This window comes from Microcebus murinus, chromosome 9 (genome assembly GCF_040939455.1).
Source record: "Microcebus murinus isolate Inina chromosome 9, M.murinus_Inina_mat1.0, whole genome shotgun sequence".
Classification (NCBI taxonomy): Eukaryota; Metazoa; Chordata; class Mammalia; order Primates; family Cheirogaleidae; genus Microcebus; species Microcebus murinus.
This window is the reverse complement of record NC_134112.1, coordinates 11,045,514-11,065,770: the sequence shown is the minus strand read 5'-3', so window position 1 is coordinate 11,065,770 and position 20,257 is coordinate 11,045,514. Positions and strand designations below refer to the sequence as shown.

Genomic DNA, 20,257 nt, shown 5'->3' with positions numbered 1-20,257 from the left:
TTCTCTGTCATGGTCACTGCACTTTGGAAGGAAAAGAAAGGCTACAACTTGACATTTTGATATTTATCTAAGTCCTGTCCCTGGTATCCATTGCTGAGGAACAAACTACCCCAAACCTAATGGCATAAAATACAATCATTTATTATTATCATTATTACTATTTCTCATGGGTCTGGTTTGGCTGGGCCCAGCTAGGCAGCTATCTCTCAGGTATCTCAGACCTTCCCAGGCCCAAGGGGCAAGAACATGAATTCTACCTCTTAAAAAGAGAGTGATAAGCTTTGGGAAGAGCATGTAGATCTAGAAAGGTAGTCAAGGCATTTAGGGAAAATGCAATCTGCCGTATGTCCTTTAAGGCATCCTCCCAGTGGCAGCTTCCTTGGTCTTTGGCAGGCCCAGTTGCTCCCCAAGGTTACATGCCAGGCAGCTTCTCACTGGCGCCCCCTGCCCTCCTGACATAGCCGTTACCCACGTTCCAGCAGGGAGGACCATGGCAGAGGGCCACCTCCACCTCCTCCCCAACCTCCTCACCACAGACTTGTCAAGGTGGCAGATTAACACAAATATTTCCCTCTGCGATTCCATCCTCACTGCACTCATCCCGCCCCTTCCACATTGCGTGGTAAGAGGCCCCCTCAGGAAATGCCTCACAGTAACTGCTCTGACAGGTGTCCAGATAAAGTCACACTCACAGGAAGCCCTTAGTGTCTCAAGCCTAGTCATATGCAGTGCGACATAAAGGACTCGTCAGACATGCACCTTTCAGTGTTGCTTCGATTTCTATAATTTTAACAATCATTCTGATGATTCTCTTGTGAGCAGTCTGGAGACCTCGCTGAGAAAACCTTCTTCTGTTAGGTCAAGGAAAGAATGGGGCGCTGGTCTGCGGAAGCCCAGCCACAGGGGAACCTCCCCTGTGCCACACTGCGTCCCCTCATCCCCTCTTGGGTTGCACTTGGAGACCTGGCTATTCCCTGCTGCTTGGACTCTTGCCCACCTCTTCCTCCCCTCCCCCTCTCCCCGCCTGCCCCGCCCTTGCTCTCCTGGGCACCAGACCCATATAATTCCCTGGACTGTGGGGCTCACATGACTTTCAGAACCTGCAGGTCAGCACGTCCAAACCCACGCCAGCACCCGCCCTACCCACCTGCCCGCCTTCTACCTGCTCTTCTGCAGGGTCGGCAGCTCTGCCTACCTGGTCTCACCAGAAACCTTGAACTTCATCATGGTCTCCTCCCTCTTCATTACCCTCCCTATCCAGTCAGGCCCCAAATCCCCAAGAGTCTACTTGTAAAGTTATCACAAACTCTGCCGCTAAATAGCTCCTGGATTCGGCCCCTTCTTCCTTCCAGGCTGTATGCCCTGAGGAAGAGGGAAGCTGGCCCCCGGTCACCTAGTCATCAGGTAGGCTGAGAGACATGGGCAAACGGAGGTCACTGGGGAGGGGGCACAGGGGCTGCGGGGAGGGAGAGAGTACAGGAGCAGAGGGGAGCTAGGGAGCTGATGTCTGCCCACCAACAGAGGGAGTTAGAGCAGGCTGCCAAGGGCAGGCAGGGTGAGGAAATGTCTGTGAGCATTCTGCCAGCAGGTAGACTGACCTCCTTCCCTGCAGTCTGTGGCTACCTCCTGTAGCAGATACTTGGAAAGGCAGCCTGGCCTGCCATGCCTGCCAGGTCCAGGCCAGTAGCATCTCTGGCCTCGGCTGTCGCGGGAGACCCCAGCTGCTCTCTGCGACTCCGGGTGATCATTCTCAGAGTACATCTGGCCCTGCGTCTCCATTTTAGCAGCTACGTGTCGCAGAGAGCAGTGGTTCTCAAAGTTGGTCCCTGGGCCAGCGGCATCAGGATCACCTGTGACCTTGTCAAAATGCAGATTCTTTGGCCCTACCCCAGACCTACTGAATCAGAGACCAAATTAGTGTGTGTTTTAACAAGTCCTGCAGGCTCCCGAGGCTCGGCTTAGGGGACCTGTGGCCTCAGAGAATAACATCCAGACTGCTGCTGGGTGCGCTGTAGGGACTCCCTGTCTCCCTGTCCGCTGGTCTCTGTGCAGCACCCACAGGTCCTGATGCCACCACCAAGCCTCTTGGGGCTCTCCCCTGGCGCCCTGCTTGTGCACAAGTTGTTTCTCTTCTGAAAGGTTCTTTCCCAGCGAGCTCCCTGACAAGGGCGTACTCCAGCTTCAACGTTTATAAATCTTAGGAATCTCCTTGTCTGTGTCCCCTTACATCTCTGCCTTGTCCACGGCAGCCTTTCCAGTTGCGAGAGTTCTGGTTTCTGCACCAGTCCCCCTTGGCTGCATCTCGGCCGTGTGTTCAAATCCCCTCTCTGCTCTGAAAGCCCCTACACACAGAGGCTGCTCACACGGCAAGGGTGGATGAGAACTCAGTACTTGGCAAGGCGGCTAGCTGGCCGGCCCACTGACTACATCTCCAGCTTCAGAAGAAAAATAAAATGAGCCTTCAGATAAAGCAGAAAACATTTATTTCTTTGCCAGCATGCTTTTAGGCATAATATTTCCACACCCTCTGCCCAACCGTATCAAATACCTGTCAAATAAAAATAAGTGACAGCACTACTATTCCAGTTTGTAGACTTATTACAATAATGTAGAGGTAATTTGATAACTTAGTTGTAACATTTTAATTTACTTCCCGCAACTTTATTTTAGACTTAGCCCGATTTTGTTTAATACGGGGCACAAGCTGTTTTGCATGATTAGCTATTATTTGTGTTGATTTTTCAAAAGTCACCATGCTTGAAACTCATCGTAGCTTACAAAACAAAAAAGAAGTCAAATCATCCAGAGATACTTGTCTTGCTAATTGTTGTCGCTATCTAGTGGGAATTTTAAGCATTTCTTTCCTGACATTCAAGACAGTTCGTTACAGATTTCTCCAATTTTCTGATTCAGAGCATCGGCCCCCAACAAGCAAACAAACGAAAGTTAACTCCTGTCTCTCTGTTTTCTAACGAAAGGTATCAAAACATCCAGCGAACCATCGCAACAGAGAGACCTGAGGAAGATTCTGGCAGCCAAAGCTGTGAGCAAGTCCCGGCAGGAGGAGGCGGAGGTGGAGGGAGTGACTCAGAGGCTGAATCTTCCCAGTCGACCTTAGGTATTGGAGGAGGGGTCCCCAGACACCTGGGGTGGCATCCAGTGGCTGTGTGACAAAGGTGTGCAAGTCCCTGCCCTGCCTCCTGGTGGCAATGCAGAGGATCAGGGTGCAGGAGAAAAAGGCATCTTGGTACCCACAGGGTAAAGCCCACAGGACAGAGCTTCCCACCAGGGAACTCGGAAGGGGGTTAACCAGGAAGGGAGCACCACCACCCTGGCACGGTGATCTGGAAGCAGGAAGGCACTTGGATCTGGGACGAGGCTGAGTTTGCTATGATAATTGTGCAGCAAGACAACTTCATCAGTGGCTTAATCAATTGTTGCTAAGTAAATATATTTGTTGGTGTCCTAAGGATTTTCCACTTATAAATAAAACATGCAATAAGAGTTCAGTCTCTTACAAGGAGCCATGTGACAACACTAGGAATAATTACTTGTTTGCATTTAGAATAAAATCCAATTCTCCTGAGGGAGGAACCTGAAAGCGAAAAGGTTTTGGCTGTGCACACATCTGAGGGTGCACAATAGGCATCCACCCCAGGCCTGCTCTTCCTAGTTTTCGTTGCTTTGAATCAGCCCAAGTGGAACTCAGACATATTCAAAAGGCATGAGATGGGCTGTCACTTTCTGTACCCGTAATGACATAAGATTGTCACGGTGACATCCTAATAATCCACTTTCTTTTTAAATTCAGTAAATTATGGCAGATTTATTTGCCAAAAGGAGGCTTAGAGAACAGTCTGGGCAAGCAGCCCTGGGATTCCACTCCTGCCAGGCTGTCTATGGCAGTGCCGACTATTGGACATTTTCGTGGGATTTTATGAACACACGTGCACAATTCCACCGACAATTTTGATTGTCTCCATTCTGTTTATTTTACTAGGTATACTAACTAAACTCACTAGTTTAGGTTTTTCCATAAATAATTTCTTTGTTCAAGCTTCTGAGAGAGATGTGGTCCAATGATCAAGTCATTAGAAACATGAGGAAAAAGAAACAGAAAATTTATTTGTATTGGATCAGTTGTCATTTACCAAGTAACAACCCATCCCAAAACTTAGTGCCCGAAACTCACAACCATTCCTTTCCCCCACAGTTCTACAGGTTGGCAATTTGACCTGAGCTCAGCTGTGTGGTTCCTCGGGGCGCTGCTGGGCTCATGCGTCAGTCTTTGTCACCTGTCGCATCAGCTCTGGGCTGGCTTGTCTGAGGTGGCCTCTGCTAGGGTGGCTTGTCCCTGCTCCCCGGCCTTTTCTCATCTTGCAGCGGGCTAGCCCAAGTTCATCCTCACAGTAGTGGCAGGGATACAAGAGCAAAAATGGAGGCACACAGATCTCTTTTTTATTATTTTTTAAAATTCTTTATTTTTAATTATTATGGTTATGTAACAGTTGTATATTTTATTGGGTATGTGTGATGTTTTGATACAGGCATACAATGTGAATTAATCAAATCAGTGTAATTGGGATATCCATCACCTAAGACATTTAATATTTATTTGTATTAGGAACATTCCAATTTTATTCTTTTGGTTATTTTAAAGTATACACTACCTTGTTGTTGATTACAGTTACTTTGTTGTGCTATCATATATTGTTCATTCTATCTATAATTTTGCACCCACTAACCATCCTCACTTTATCCCCCTCCCTGCTTCCCTTCCCAGACTCTGGTAACTGTCATTCTACTCTCTGTCTCCACAGGATCAATTGTTTTTAATATTTAGCTCCCACATATGAGTCAGAACATGTGGGATGTGTCTTTCTGTGCGTGGTTTATTTCACTTAACATAATGTATTCCAGTTCCATTCATGTTGTTTCAAATAGCAGGATTTTATTCTTTTTGTGGCTATAAAGTATTCCATTGTATGTATTTACTACAATTTCTTTATCCATTTTTTTACTAATGGACACTAAGGTTGATTTCATATTTGGCTATTGTGAATGGTGCTGAAATAAACGTGGGAGTGCAGGTATCTTTTTGATATACTGAATTCCCATTCTTTGGATATATACCTAGCAGTGGGATTGCTGGGTCTTATGATTGTTCTATTTTTAGTTTTTTGAGGAACCTCTATACTCTTTTCCATAGTGGTTGCACTAACTTACATTCCCAGCAACAGTGTACAAGGTTTCCCCTTTCTCCACATCCTCACCATCTTTAATTTTTGCCTGTCTTTTTCATAAAAGCCATTTCAACTGGGGTGAGATGATATCTTATAATAGTTTGGTTTGCATTTCTCCGACAGCTAATGAGGTTGAGCATTTTTTCATATACCTGTTGGTCACTTGTACATCTTCTTTTGAGAAACATCTCTTCAGATCTTTGCCCACTTTTTAATTGAATTATTTGATTTTTTCCTAGTGAATTGTTTTAGCTTCTTATTTATTCTAGTTATAATCCCTTGTCAGACAAGTAGTTTGCAAATATTTCCTCCCATTCTGTGGGTTGTCTCTTCATTTTGCTGATTGTTTTCTTTGTTGTACAAAAAGCTTTTTAGCTTGATGTGATCCCATTTGTCCAATTTTGCTTTGATTGCCTGTGCTTTGAGGGTGTTACTCATGTAGTCCTTGCCCAGACAAATGTCCTGAAGTGTTTTCCCAATGTTTTCTTTTAGTAGTTTCATAGTTTCAGGTCTTAGATTTAACTCTTTAATCCATTTTGGTTTGATTTTTGTATATGATGAGAGATAAGGATCTAGTTTCATTCTTCTGCATATGGATATCCAGTTTTCCCAGCATGATTTACTGCAGAGACTGTCCTTTCCCCGCTGTATGTTTTTGGTGACTTTTTCAAAGACAAGTTCACTATACATGTGTGGATTTACTTCTGAGTTCTCTGTTCTGTTCCATTGGTCTATGTGTTTGTTTTTATGCCAGTAACATGCTGTTTTAGTCACTACAGCTCTGTAGTATAATTTGAAGTCAAGTAATGTGATTCCTCCAGTTTTGTTTTTTGTTTTGTTTTGTTTTGGTTTTTGTCAGGATAGCTTTGGTTATTTTGGATCTTGTGGTTCCATATAAATTTTAGGATTATTTTTTCTATTTCTGTTAAGAATATCATTGATATTTTGATGGGGATTACATTGAATTGACAGAATGAAGGACAAAAAACATAAGATCATTTCAATTGATATTGAAAAAGCATTTGATAAAATTCAACATCCCTTCATGGTAAAAACTCTCAAAATATGGGTTTAGAAAGAATTTACCTCAACACAATAAAACCCACATATAACAGACCCACAGCTGGTATCATACTGAATGGGGAAAAGGTGAAAACCTTTCTTCTAAGATCTGGAACAAGACAAGGATGCCCGTTTTCGTCACTGTTATTCAACATCGTACTGGAAGTTCTAGCTAGTGCAATCAGATAAGAGAAAGAAATAGAGGATGGCTTTTGGTAGTATGTGCATTTTAACAATATTGATTCTTCCAATCCATGAGCATAGAATATCTTTCCATTTTTTTGTGTATCCTCTTCAACTTCTTTCATCAATGTTTCATAGTTTCCATTATAGAGATCTTTCACTTCTTTGGTTAAGTTTATTCCCAGGTATTTTATTTTATTTGTAGCTATTGTAAATGGGATTACATTCTTGGTTTCTTTTTCAGATTGTTTACTGTTGGCATATAGAAATGCTACTGATTTTTAGGGCTGGGTATGGTGGCAGCTCATGCCTGTAATCATAGCACTTTGGGGGGCTGAGGAGGGTGGATCATTTGAGCTAAGGAGTTCAAGACCAGCCTGAGCAAGAGTGAGACCCCGTATCTACTAAAAAAATAGAAAGAAATTAGCTAGACAACTAAACATATATAGAGAAAAAATTAGCCTGGCATGGTAGCACATGCCTGTAGTCCCAGTTACTCAGGAGGCTGAGGCAGTAGGATTGCTTGAGCCCAGGAGTTTGAGGTTGCTGTGAGTTAGGCTGATGCCATGGCACTCTCGCCCAAGCAACAGAGTGAAACTCTGTCTCAAAAAAGAAATAGAAATGCTACTGATTTTTGAAAGTTGATTTTGTATCTTGAAACTTTACTGAATTTGTTCAATCAGTTCTTATAGTTTTTGGCTGGAGTCTTTAGGTTTCTCTAAAGATAAGATCATATCATCTGCAAACAGGGATAATTTGACTTCTTCCATTCCAGTTTGGATACCTTTTATTTCTTTCTCTTATCTGATTGCACTAGCTAGAACTTCCAGTACTATGTGCGTCTTTGTGTTGTTCCAGATCTTAGAGGAAAGGCTTTCACTTTTCCTCATTCAATATGATACAAGATGTGGGTCTATTATATGCAGCTTTTATTGTGTTGAGGTAAGTTCCTTCTATACCCAGGTTTTTTTTTTGAGAGCTTTTACCACAAAGGGATATTGAATTTTATCCAATGCTTTTTCAACATCAATTGAAATGATCTTATGATTTTTGTCCTTCTTTTTGTCAATATAATGTATCATATTGATTGATTTGCATATGTTAAACCATCCTTAAATCCCTGAGATGAATCCTACCTGATCATTGTGAATAATCTCTTTAATGTATTGTTGAATTTGGTTTACCAGTATTTTGTTGAGGATTTTGGCATTTATGTTCATCAGAGATATTGGCCTGTAGTTTTCTTTTTTGTTCCGTCTTTGTCTAATTTTGGTATCTGGGTGATACAGGCCTCATAGAATAAGTTTGGGAGTATCCCTTCCACCTCAATTTTCTGGAATAGTTTAAGTAGAATTGGTATTAGTTCTTTGAATGCTTGGTAGAATTCAGCAGTGAAGCCATCAGGTCCTAGGCTTTTTTTTTTTTTTTTTTTTTTTTGAGGGGAGACTTTTTATTATTGCTTCTATCTGGTTACTTGTTATTGGTTTATTCATGTTTTGGATTTCTTCATGGTTCGATCTTGGTAGGTTATAAGTGTCTAGGAATTTATCCATTTCTTCCAGGGTTTTCCAATTTATTGGCATAGAGTTGCTTATATAGGTCTCTAATGATCCTTTGAATTTCTACAGTATCAGCTGTAATGTCTCATTTTTCACCTTTGATTTTATTTATTTGGGTCTTCTCCTTTTTTTCTTAGTCTGGCTAAATGTGTATCTATTTTGTTTATCTTTTTAAAAAAACAACTTTTTGTTTCATTGACCTTTTCTATTTTTTGTTTCAATTTCATTTATTTCTGCTCAGATCTTTACTATTTCTTTTTTTCTACTAATTTTTGGTTTGGTTTGCTCTTATTTTTGTACTTCTTTGAGATGCATTGTTAGGTTGTTTGTTTGAAGCCTTTCTACTTTTTTCATGCAGGCACTTATAAACTTTCCTCTTATGACTGCTTTTGCTGTATCCCATAGGTTGTGATATGTCATGTTTTCATTTTCATTTGTTTCAAGAAACTTTTTAATTTTATTCTTAATCTCTTCATTGGCCAACTGGTCATTCAGGAGCATATTGTTTAATTTTCATGTGTTTGTATAGTTTCCAATGTTCTTCTTGTTATTGATTTCTAGTTTTATTCCATCATTGTCAGAGAAAATACTTGGTATGATTTCAATTTTTTAAAATTTTTGATACTTGTTTTGTGGCCTAACATATGGTCTATCCTTGAAAATGATCTGTGAGCTTAGGAGAAGAATGTGAATTCTGCAGCTGTTGGATAAAATGTTCTGTAAATATTAACATCTATTTGGTCGATACTTAAGATTAAGTCCAGTGTTTCTGATTTTCTGTCTGGATGATCTGTCCAATGCTGAAAGTGGGTTGTTGAGATCTCCAGTTATTATTGTGTTAGGGTCTATCTCTCTCTTTAGCTCTGATAATATTTGCTTCATATATCTTGGTGCTCCAGTGTTGGGTGCATATATATTTAGAATTGTTATATCCTCTTACTGAATTGACCCTTTATCATTATATAATGAATTTCTTTGTCTCTTTTTACAGTTTTTGTCTTGAAATTTATTTTATCTCATAGAAGGATGGCTACTCCTGCTCTTTTTTGGTTTCCATTTGCATGGAATATCTTTTTCCATCTCTTTATTTTTAGACTATGTGTGTCTTTATAGATGAAATATATTTTTTGCAGACAATATAATTAGTTGGTTCTTGTTTTTTTAATTCATGTAGCCACTCTATGTCTTTTGATTGGAGAGTTTAGTCCATTAACATTCAATGTTATTATCGATAGGTGAGGACTTACTACTGCCATTTTGTATTTGATTTCTGGTTTGTTTATGGTCCTCTCTTTTTCTTACTGCCTTCCCATCTTCCTTTGTTAAAAGTGATTTTCTCTGGTAGTATGTTTAAATGTCTTGTTTTTCTATTTGTGTGTGTGTGTGTGTGTGTGTGTGTATCTATTGATTTTGTGATTTGAGGTTACCACAAGGCTTCCAAGAAACATTTTATAACCAATTATTTTAAACATATGTCAATTCTGCTTACAAACAAATAAACAAGCAAAGAGAAATCTGACAGAAATCCTGCCCTTTCATCCCTTCCCGATTTTTAACTTTTTGTTGTTTGCATTCATATCTTCTTATACTATGTATCCCTCAAACAGTTATTTTCAATAGGTTTGTCTTTAGTCTTCCTATTCAAGATATAAATGGTTTATACACTGCAATCAAAGCAATAGGGTATTCTGTATTTGTGTATTTACTGTTATCAGTGAGTAGTACTCCTTCAGAAGATTTCTTATTGTTCATTAACATCCTTTCCTTTCAGGTTGAAGAACTCATTTTTGGCATTTCTTGTAGGACAGGTCTGGTGTTGATGAAATCCCTCATCTTTTGTTTGTCTGGGAAAGTCTTTATTTCTTCATGTTTGAAGGGTATTTTTTCAGGATATAATATTCAAGGGTTAAGGTTTTTTTTTTCCTTCAGCACTTTGAATATGTCATGCCACTCTCTCCTACCCTATAATGTTTCCATTGAGAAGTCTGCTGTCAGATGTATTAGAGCTCCCTTATATGTTATTTTTTTCTTTTTCCTTGCTTCTTTTAGGACCTTTTCTTTATGTGACCTTTAAGTGCTTGATTATTAAATGACTTGAGGTAGCCTTGTTTGGGTTAAATATGTTGGTGTTCTATGACCTTCTTGTACCTGAATATTGATACCTTTCTCCAGGTTTGGAAAGTTCTCCTTTATTATTTCTTTAAACAAACTTTCTACCCCAATCTTTCTCTACCTCCTCTTAAGGCCAATAACTCCTTAGATTCACTCTTTAGAGGCTGTTTTCTAGATCTTGTAGGTGTGCATCATTATTATTTATCCTTTCTCGCTCTCCCCCCTTTCTCTCTCTCTCTTTCCCTCCCTCCTGATTGCATATTTTCAAATAGCTAGTCTTCAAGGTCACTAATTCTCTCTTCTGCTTGCTCAATTCTGCTGTTGAGAGACTCTCATGCATTTCTCACTTTGTCAACTAAATTCTTAAGCTCTGGAATTTCTGTTTGATCTTTTTTATTATTTCAATCTCTGTTAAATTTCTCTGATAGGTTTCTGAATTCCTTCTCTGTGTTGTCTTGAAGTTCATAGAGCTTCTTCAGGACAGCTATTTTGAATTCTTTGCCAGTAAGGTCACCTCTCTCCATTGCTCCAGGATTGCTCACTAGTACCTTATTTAGTTCATTTGGTGAGGTGATGTCTTCCTGGATGTTCTTGATACTTGTAGATGTTCATTGATGTCTGGGCACTGAAGAATCAGGTATTTATTTTAACCTTCACAGTCTGGGCTTATTTGAACCTGTCCTTCTTGTGAAGACTTTCCAGATACTCAAATGGAATTGAATGTTGTAATCTAAGTCTCTGGTCACTGCAGCCATATCAGCACTGGGGGTGTCCCAAGCCTAGTAATGCTGTGACTCTTGCAGACTCCTGATGGTACCAACTTGGTGAGCTTGGGCGAGATACAAGAGAATTCCCTGGATTACCAGGGAGAGTCTCCCACACTCTTCCCTCACTCTCTGTGCTGGGCTACTGGAGTTGGGGGAGAACTGATGTGGGCACTCCCTTGTGGCCACCAGCGCCTGGTCACACCCAAAGCCAGGCCAGTCTTACCCAAAGCAAGTGGTGACTGTTGCCTGGCTACCTCTGATGTTTATTCAAAGCCCAAAGGCTCTTTAGTCAGCAGGTGGTGAATCCTGCCAGAACTGGGTCCTTCCCCTCAGGGCAGCATGTTTCCTTCTGACCCAGGGTGGGTCCAGAAATGTCATCTAGGAACTGAGGCCTCAGGAGTCTGCTTGGAATTTTATTTTACTGTGGCTGAGCTTGTACACAAGTTGCAAAACAAAGTCCCCTGAGCTCTTCCCTTTCCTTTCCTCAAGTGGAAGAAGACTCTTCCTATGTAAGCCACACTTCCTATAGTTGGTGACATACGCATTGGGTTGGCCACAGCTGCTGGTGTCTCACTGGGTCATGTGCACCCCAAGTCCACTGGCTCTGAGCCAGCACAGCCACAGGAATTGCCCAAGGACTGCAGCCCTTGTGGCCTGACTGCCTTAGGAACTTAGTCCGGGCCCCAGGCTGCTCTTCTGCCAGTGGTGGGGCTAGCTGGAACTTGGACTTTGGGGCAGAAGGTTTCTCTCTGGCCCGGCTGGTCAAAATGCTCTCCCCATGGGCGCTGACAGAATTCTGCCCTGTGCTGTGTTCCCCTGTGCCAAGGCAGCCCTGAGTTTCGATTCGAAGCCCCACTTTCCTTCGCTTAGCATTCAGATTCTCTCTCCACTCTATGCACTGGTACAGTACTACCTGCAGGTGGGGTAGGAAAGGAGTGACATAGGCAATGCCAGAGAGTGTTTTCTGCCCTCTTCAGTGCCTCTTTCCTTGATATAATGTTAAAACCAGGTAGTATGATCAACTTTTGGTTCTTCTGAAGGTGCTTGCTTGCATGGATAGTTGTTGAATTAGGCATTCATGTGGAGGGACAATTGCTGGAGGTTTCTGTTTGGCCATCTTGCTCTGCCTAAATCAACGCACAGATCTCTTGAAACCTTGACTCAGAACTGACCCATTGCCATTTCTATTGACTGAAACCAGGCACAAGGCCAGCTGCAATTCACCAAGGCTGCAAAGTCCCATTGCAACTGGGTGTGGCTATGAAGAGGGGAAGACTTGTAGCCCTTTCTGCAAACAACCTACCATAGTTGTGGTTAGCAACTTGTAAAAAAAATAAGAAAAAAAGTCATTGGGATAAAAGGGAGGTGATGTTAGAGGACTTGAGCCTACGTGAAGTTTGCACGAGCACTACTAGAAAATAATGATTCTTAACCAACATACATAAAGCAGTATGACACCCGGTTATGTCACTATTAAGAACGACAGCCGGCTGTGTGGGTGAAGGCTTGTGTGCCAATGCTATGGAGAGAGAGAAGTACTGAGTTTGAAACGACTTTGTCCTAGTGTGTTCTGTTGCTTTGCTTCACTTTTTCCAGATCTGAGGAGAGAAGGGTCACTTTCTCCGGTGAACTCTCAAAAGATCACCTTGCTGCTGCAGTCCCCAGCGGTCAAGTTCATCACCAACCCCGAGTTCTTCACTGTGCTGCATGCCAATTATGTGAGTGCTCCAGAATTCAGAGGGGCTGGCCTGGCTCCTCAAGACCCAGCACAGCTTTGGAAAGTCATTTGACAGCTCAAAGAGGGTAGAATTTTACCCCAGGCATGGAAGGAAAACAGATAGTTCCCTCCACTCTTTTAACTATATGTGAACCACCCAAGGAAGAGGGCTGGATCTGGAAACGCTATTGCTTCTTTGGAGTTTCTGTTAGACTCAAATGTGTTAATGTCAGTGGAAGAGCTTTGGAAACAAATGTGTGTTTTTATTATTATTAAAATTTTAAAGAAACAAGATTATGAAGTAGCCAGATTTCCTTTAGCCAAGCCAGGAGTCCTCAAGGCCACACGTGGCCCTCCAAATCCCCAAGTGAGGCTCCTCAACTGAGTCCAGACTTCACAGAACTTCTTTTTATAAAGTTTGGATTCGGTCAAAAAGCCGCACTCAAGGAACATTTTATAAAATGTTTGGAATATTTTATAAATCATTTTCACTAAAGAAATTTCAAAGTAAATTTCCCCTAGATAAATAACTAGGTTTCTTTTTAATATGTTTTTTTCAAATATCAGGCCGAGTTAGATCGGATGCGATTTTACATATGTAGGGTTTTTTTCATTGCATATTTTTGGTACTTTCAAGATCCATTCGATAAACATTTTCTGTGGTTCCAGCTGAGATTTGGGGGGGTCACGGAGACAGATTAGGGTGACACCTAAGCAGTAGGCACCCTATTTTGTGGAGGACGATTTATGAAAAGATCAGCCCAATGTGACAGGACCAGGCCTGAACGGAGGGAGGATGAGGCGCTCTGGGGCCTCCAGGGAGCATAAGGGTGGGGATGGGCTTGGGGAATGGCTGAAGTGAGCCCTGAAGGCTGAGAGTGGACAGAAAGAAGTCCAGGCAGAGGGACAGCCCTTTAGAAAGGACAGGACAGCCTGCTGGGAGCAGGCTGGGGCTGAGTGCAGATGGCTGGCAGGAGCAGGGAAAGGACCGAAGGATCAGTAGCAGCACAGTGGGGAGGTCACAGTGGGGAGGTCAGGAAAAGGAGCCTGGGGCTGTTTCCACCAGCAACAGGAACCACAGGAGTCTTAGGCACAGGGCTCCCCAGCTGGGGGATTGATGGAGCACTTTCTCTGGCCGAGTGTGGGAGAGACTGCGGAGGCTGAGACAGGCTGATTCCGCCGCTCCAGTGAGAGATGAGCCAGACCTGACCTAAGGAGGGGCAGGAGCACAGCAAGGAACAGCTCAATTCAGGCACATTTCTCATGCAGTCAGTAGCATTGGGGTCCCCTGTGATCACAGGAGGGCAGATGACAAGGACTCAAGAAAGACTGAGTGGTTTCTGCTTTGCGCACCTGCGTTAGTGGCAATTCCATCAGGCAGGTGTGGTCCTTTGATTAGGTGATGGAGGGTGTGATGGGGGGGGGAACCAGTTTCTAGCAGGTTATTTCCTGAGAGACGTCCAGTGGCTAGATCAGAGCAGCCTCCCAGGGGTGCAGGGGAGCCACCCAGGGGAACAAGCGTGGCAGGTGTCCGTGCACTAGGCGCCAGGTGTGCTCTGAGCCTGCAGGAGCCACGGGGCCAGTCCTCCCCGGCTACACGCAGTCTGTCTTTTCAGCACATGCACACACACAAACACACACACACCCAGCCTCGTGTGCCATAAAATTGTCATGTGACACATTTAGAAACTCCTGAAACTTTCTTCATTCCTTCTCATCCCCCAACCTCTCCACACACAAGCTTTTACATAGGATTCAAAGGAATGGCAGACGTGTGAAGTCCAGGCTGAAATCCCCAGGGCCCCTAAATTAATTCACCCTGCTTTAGGCAGATAAGAGGACCAAAGGCAGTGCTCCCAGCCAGAGAAGGAACCGTGGAGGAGAGAGGGCTGTGCATAGAGAGCCGGGTGGCTGAGAAGGGGGAGGAGGTTGCTGAAATGCACGGAGTGGGGGGACCCCGACAGTGCCCAAGGCTGCTGAGCAGCGGGTAGAATTGGGACCACAAATAGGTCTGTGTGTGTTGATGACTCGAGTTTACTTCTTGAGCAAGATCTCTGCTCCTGAGGCCTCTGTCTCCAGCTTGCAAGAAATCTCTGCGTTGCCATCACATTTGGTCCTGTTAAGGTGCTCCCAGCACACTTGGTCTGTGATTTCCCTAACTGCCCCTCCCTACCTCCTTCCTCCCGCCCAGAGTGCCTACCGAGTCTTCACCAGTAGCACCTGCTTAAAGCACATGATCCTGAAAGTCCGGAGGGACGCCCGCAATTTCGAGCGCTACCAGCACAACCGGGACCTGGTGAATTTCATCAACATGTTCGCAGACACTCGGCTGGAACTGCCCCGGGGCTGGGAGATCAAAACGGACCAGCAGGGAAAGGTGAGTGTGACCCAGGGGTGGGGCTTTCCTCAAATGGGCCGTCACCTAGGAGAAGGCTAGTGAGGACTAGGTGGGAACGTGGGGGGAGAAGCCATGATTTTCAGAGATATGCCGTCCACAGCCAGGGCCGGGGAGGGGAGGCAATGACTGTCCACGTCAGGGGTTCCCAAGCTCAGCACTACTGCGGGGGGAGTTGGGCAGGGAGAACGCCTTGTGCACTATGGGATGTTTAGCACCACCCCGGCCTCTGCCCACCAAATGCCAACGGCACCCCCGCCCCAGTTGTGACATTGCCCAGTTGAGAACTACCGTCTGTATCTTTTTAAATTTAAGCTTGGAACATGGGAGCAGATTCTGTTCAATGACCTTTCTATTGTTTTGCCTCCTTAGGCAGCTAATTCTCAGGGGATAAACATATTGGTTAAACGCGGGTGACACTATTAGATTACTTATTGTAATTTCCCTAATAAGCCTTCATTTATCCTTAAAACAGCCTGACAATAAGGGACAGGGTGTGCTGGGCCTGAGCCATCTTCCTGGCCTACATTTTGCCTCTTTGTGACCTTAACCCACACTGGTCCTTCCCAGACATGCTCTAGAGGCCAGGCTAAGTGCTGAAGTGAGAACGTTCTTTCTTAATCTTCATCAGCCATCGTAATGTATTTATAGGACAGGCCGAGTAATTTACTAAGGAACTGTCCCTGTGTAATCTTTTATGAGTTTTGCTAGAGAGAATCCCTCCCACTTTCGCTGTCAAAAGAAGCAGAAGCTTTGCTGGCAGACATGTCTCTGAGTGGGAAGCCCCATTACACGGCTCCTTCCCTCTGTGACTGTGAACCTGCAAAGCCTCGGTTCCCCAAAGGGAGCTGGTGGGGTGGCATTGTCCCCTGGGAGCCATGAATCTCTCTCCCATAAACTCCTCAGAACCTGGACTCTCTGGAGTATGTGGGGAAAGAATCTGCCCATTCATGCCAGTCCATCCACAAAATGAGTCTCTAGGGCCCCCTCCTCGGTGGTCAGATGTGATTTGGGGGAGAGGAGACAGCATGCCTGTGTCGTAGCAAAGCCACCACACCCAGAATCTGTCCCCCTGGGACCTCCCCATTGACTGGATGTGGCCTTGCTTGGGAGAATGACGACGATTTGTATGGTGGGGACTTGCTGATGTGTATTAGAGTGGGAAATAAAGGCTGAGCAGGAACAGAATGAAAGGAGCATCTTATCAGAGCGGGGGCGCACCTGCTGGTTGTTGGCAGCCACGTTTACATTTGTTGCTTAACCAAGATGCCATGAGGACACCACCACGAATCAATGAGCAGAAAGGCTGTGTTTATTATGCAGATAGCACACGCTTATGTGAACAGCTTGTTAGCCTGGGATTTCCATGACTGCAGCTCCCCCGGGAGGATATAGACAACAGGGAGCCCTGTGCAATGACAGGGAGGCCCCCAAATGTAATAAGCCCTTTTTCTCCATGGTACCCATGGCAGGTGACATGTTGCATCCTGGTCATCACAATAACTGACAAGCACAGCGGCTAAGACAGACACTGAGGGTTTTATTCCATTTTAGATGCATAATAGAGAATTTCTGGCAAGAGAAACGTTTCTCCTAATTCTGTTTAGGGAGATGGTATCATATATAATAATGAAAAATATCTGAATCTGAAATGAGAAGATTTGAGTTCTACTTTCAGTTAAGACACTAATGAGCTATGTAACTACCCCATCTCTCTCTCTCTCTCACACACACACACACACACAAATGGTCTCACTGATTCCTTACCAATTTCTTACCACACACACAAACTCGGAGTTGACAGAATTTCTGAGAGGCGGACCATACTGTGTATTGCTGGGGAAAGTAGCCTTAAATTTGAAATGTATTATCACAATCCACAGGGTGGTCAGAGAGGATCAATGGAGGATAATGGGTAAACGCAGGGACTGGTCCATCTCTCTAAACACATGACCCTGCGCCAGTCACTCCACCTCTCTGAGCCTTAAAATGTCGATAATAATGCCTGCCTAGCCTATTTTATAACCAGATATAAAAATAAATCAGTTAATCAGGGAATTCTTGATAGTATCATGACAGATTAGTAGTATCTGCCATTCTTCCTCTTAATGTCAGCAGAAACAACCCAAGATCAAAACCGGCACATGGCAGAAATAAAAGACTATCTCAACGCCAAAGCCTAGCAATGATGGGAATATACTGAGAAGAACGTTGTTGGACTGTAACTTACAGGCTTAGCCCCTAACTTGGAAAGAATGTGCCACACAGGAGACTGAGGGTCAGGAACACAGCTCACTGAAAACTGGTGTGAAGGTAGCTCACTGTGCAGAAGCCACCTTTATAGCTGGCCAGAGCAGGATCCGGAATACCAAGATCATCTGCTCACCCCTCACGCGGCCAATCTGCTTCTGGCTTTATCTGCACACTCTTTGCTTTTATTCTGCACCATGGTAGGAAGTAGAAGGCTGAGGCAGAGCCGTTCGTTTGCTGTCTTTGAATGTGAGTACAGAGGCAAGGGGTTCAGAGCTGCGCCACTTCGGGAAAGAGCAAAGAGCAAAGTGGCCTCTGACTCATCCGTCATCTTCAGAGTCTGAGGAAGGAGGACGTAGCCTCCTGCCCAACTTTGAAGGAAACAGCACGTGTGCCTCACACCTGGCTCCAAGCCTGAGCCGGGGGCGGGTACTATCGGGGAGGTGAGGCTATAGGGTCTGGGTCCTGTCTTGTGGCAGGCACGAGACTGAGGTGGCTTCTATGAAGGATGAATGAATAAAATGAGAAGGGGCCTGTGAAGAGGCACTACTACAGAAGGAAACAGAAAAAGCATATCTTTTTCTCAGGAAGTGTAATTGTCTTCAGAAAATAGAAATGTTGAAAAGCTATCTATTCATCATCCACAAAACAGTACAGAAGCACATGACTTCTACTAAGCAAAAGGAGGGAGCCACAGACAGAAAACAAGCTGAGAGGAAGCAGACATAGAAAGCAGGCGTTTAACATTGCAGGGGGGATGGGCGGTGGCTGAGGCCTGTAATCCTATCACTGTGGGGGACTGAGGCGGGAGGATCACTTGAGATCAGGAGTTTGAGACCAGCCTGAGCAACAGCGAGACTCCGTCTCTACTAAAAATAGAAAAAAGTAGCCGGGCCTGGTGGTGCACACCTGAAGTCCCAGCTTCTGGGGAGGCTGAGGCAGGAGGATCGCTTGAGCCCAAGAGTTGGAGGTTGCTGTGACTTAGGCTGATGCCACAGCACACTAGCTGGGGCAACAGAGCGAGACTCTGTCTCCAAAAAAAAATTGCAGGGAAAAGCAAAGGAGGTAATAGCACAGGGATAAAACAGAGCAGGACTGGTGCTAAAATCAAATCACCGATGTAGCATATGAACTTGGAAACAGCACCTGAAGCAGAAAGAAGGGACCAGATTTCAATCAGTGAAGGTTAAAAATGCAAAACCTGAAAAAAAGAAAAAAATGTATCCTCTCAAAAGGGCTACCGTAACCTCCTCACCTTCAATTTAGTACCACAACCTTCCTCACATCCCTAACCCATGTGCTTCCTCACATAATTTACATATTTATTAAGTTTATGGCTTATTGTCTGTTTCTCTTGGCAGGAATTTAAGCTCCTTGAGAACAGAGGTTGTTCTCTTGCTCATTGATGAAACCCCAAGGGCCAAGAATAGTGCCTGGTATATAGTTAACACTCAATAAATCTCTGTTGCATGAATGACTTATAGAGGTTCCTGAAGAAAAAACCAGGATAATAGGTACAGCAGCAATAATTAAATGTTAATATTAATTTGATTAAATAAATTTTAATTAAATATTAAAAATAAAACTTTGCTGATCTAAAATAAATTATTCAGATAGGAAGATTAATTGGGCTCATTGAGTTACAGTAATTAAAATAAATGCTATGTCCACACATGTTCTGGAATGTCTTTAAATAGAGATTTTTAAAAATCTTATTATATAGCCATGATAATATAAAAGTTACCTACAAATGAATAAAAATCAGACAAGCTTCAAATGTCCCATCTAAAAAAACTAGAGAAATCCACAGAGCAATGACTCCAAAATGTTGATGAGAAAAGGCTGCAGCCAACTGGTCTTATGTATAGACAAATTGTTGTCATTCATGTGTGAAGACAGAAAAGCAACCTCCTGTGCAAGATCAGAGTTTCCCTGCCCTTTTATCCATCCTGATCAAACACCAAAAGCCATTCTCTAGATGGATCACTACTGAAGCAAAACAGGACGATAATAGTGGGGAAATCATAGTATAAGAAGGACTGACAGTGAGTATTTAAATTAAATACATAAACATAAATAAAAATAATTGCTGTTAAATGCTTTATGATATATTGGAAAAGCCTAAATAAAATATGGGGAAAGATATATAATAAAAATGGAATAGTTGTACAATAACAATCTGGATCAATATCCCCAGGCGAGATGAGAAAGTGAACAGAGAGAAGGTGAGCAGGGGAAGGAAAGTTGTGCTAAGTTACTAGTTGGGTGCAAGAGGAGTTCAACTAGACAAGTTGAAAAACAAATGCTAAATATAGTTATCTGACAAACTTAAAAGACAACTGCTTATACCGTTTAAAACAAGATTTTTCTTTTCCAAATTCCTTCAAAAGATAAAATCAAACAAAATAGAGTTTATATTGCAAAACACAAAAAAAATCACAAAGAAAATGGAAATAATAACAATAAGATAACAAAAATAAAGCCAAGCATAATAGTTATGGCAATCAGTAGAAACAGGATAAACTCACGTACCAAAAAGAAAACACCTTCAGATTTGGTAACAAATAGATCCGGCTTATAAAAAGACATGCCTAAGAAATGATTCAGCAAGTTTAAAATTAAAAGAATAAAAATTAATATGAGGACAATACAAAAAAAAACAGTGGTAGTGTATTAATATAATACAAAGGAGAAGTCAAATCCACAATCATTAAATGGGGTCAAGAAAGATTTTATATTAATCAATGGCACAATTAAAATAAAGATATAATATTTATATACCTATGAGTCAAATAATACCTATTATATTACCTATATTATAATATAAAAGAAAAATCAAGGAAAAATATAAAAGGAAATGAAAGAAATATAGTCATAGGAAGCTGCTTCATATCCATCAAATTGACAGATTTAATAAGCAAAATAAGTCAGGATTTGAATAATATAATTTTGTGTTAATGAAACATTAA

General features: G+C 42.9%; 1 protein-coding gene across 4 annotated transcripts in view; it reads left to right on the top strand.

Annotated features, from left to right (window-relative positions):
• Positions 1 to 20,257, top strand: part of HECW1 (HECT, C2 and WW domain containing E3 ubiquitin protein ligase 1) — a 405,077-nt gene that overhangs the window by 308,994 nt on the left and 75,826 nt on the right. For all 4 annotated transcript variants that reach the window (XM_020289912.2, XM_020289913.2, XM_076006287.1 and 1 more), the window contains 3 exons: positions 2,979 to 3,118; positions 12,523 to 12,644; positions 14,835 to 15,020. In XM_020289912.2, the coding sequence (XP_020145501.2) occupies positions 2,979 to 3,118; positions 12,523 to 12,644; positions 14,835 to 15,020 (448 nt within the window). The remainder of the gene's footprint in view (positions 1 to 2,978; positions 3,119 to 12,522; positions 12,645 to 14,834; positions 15,021 to 20,257) is intronic.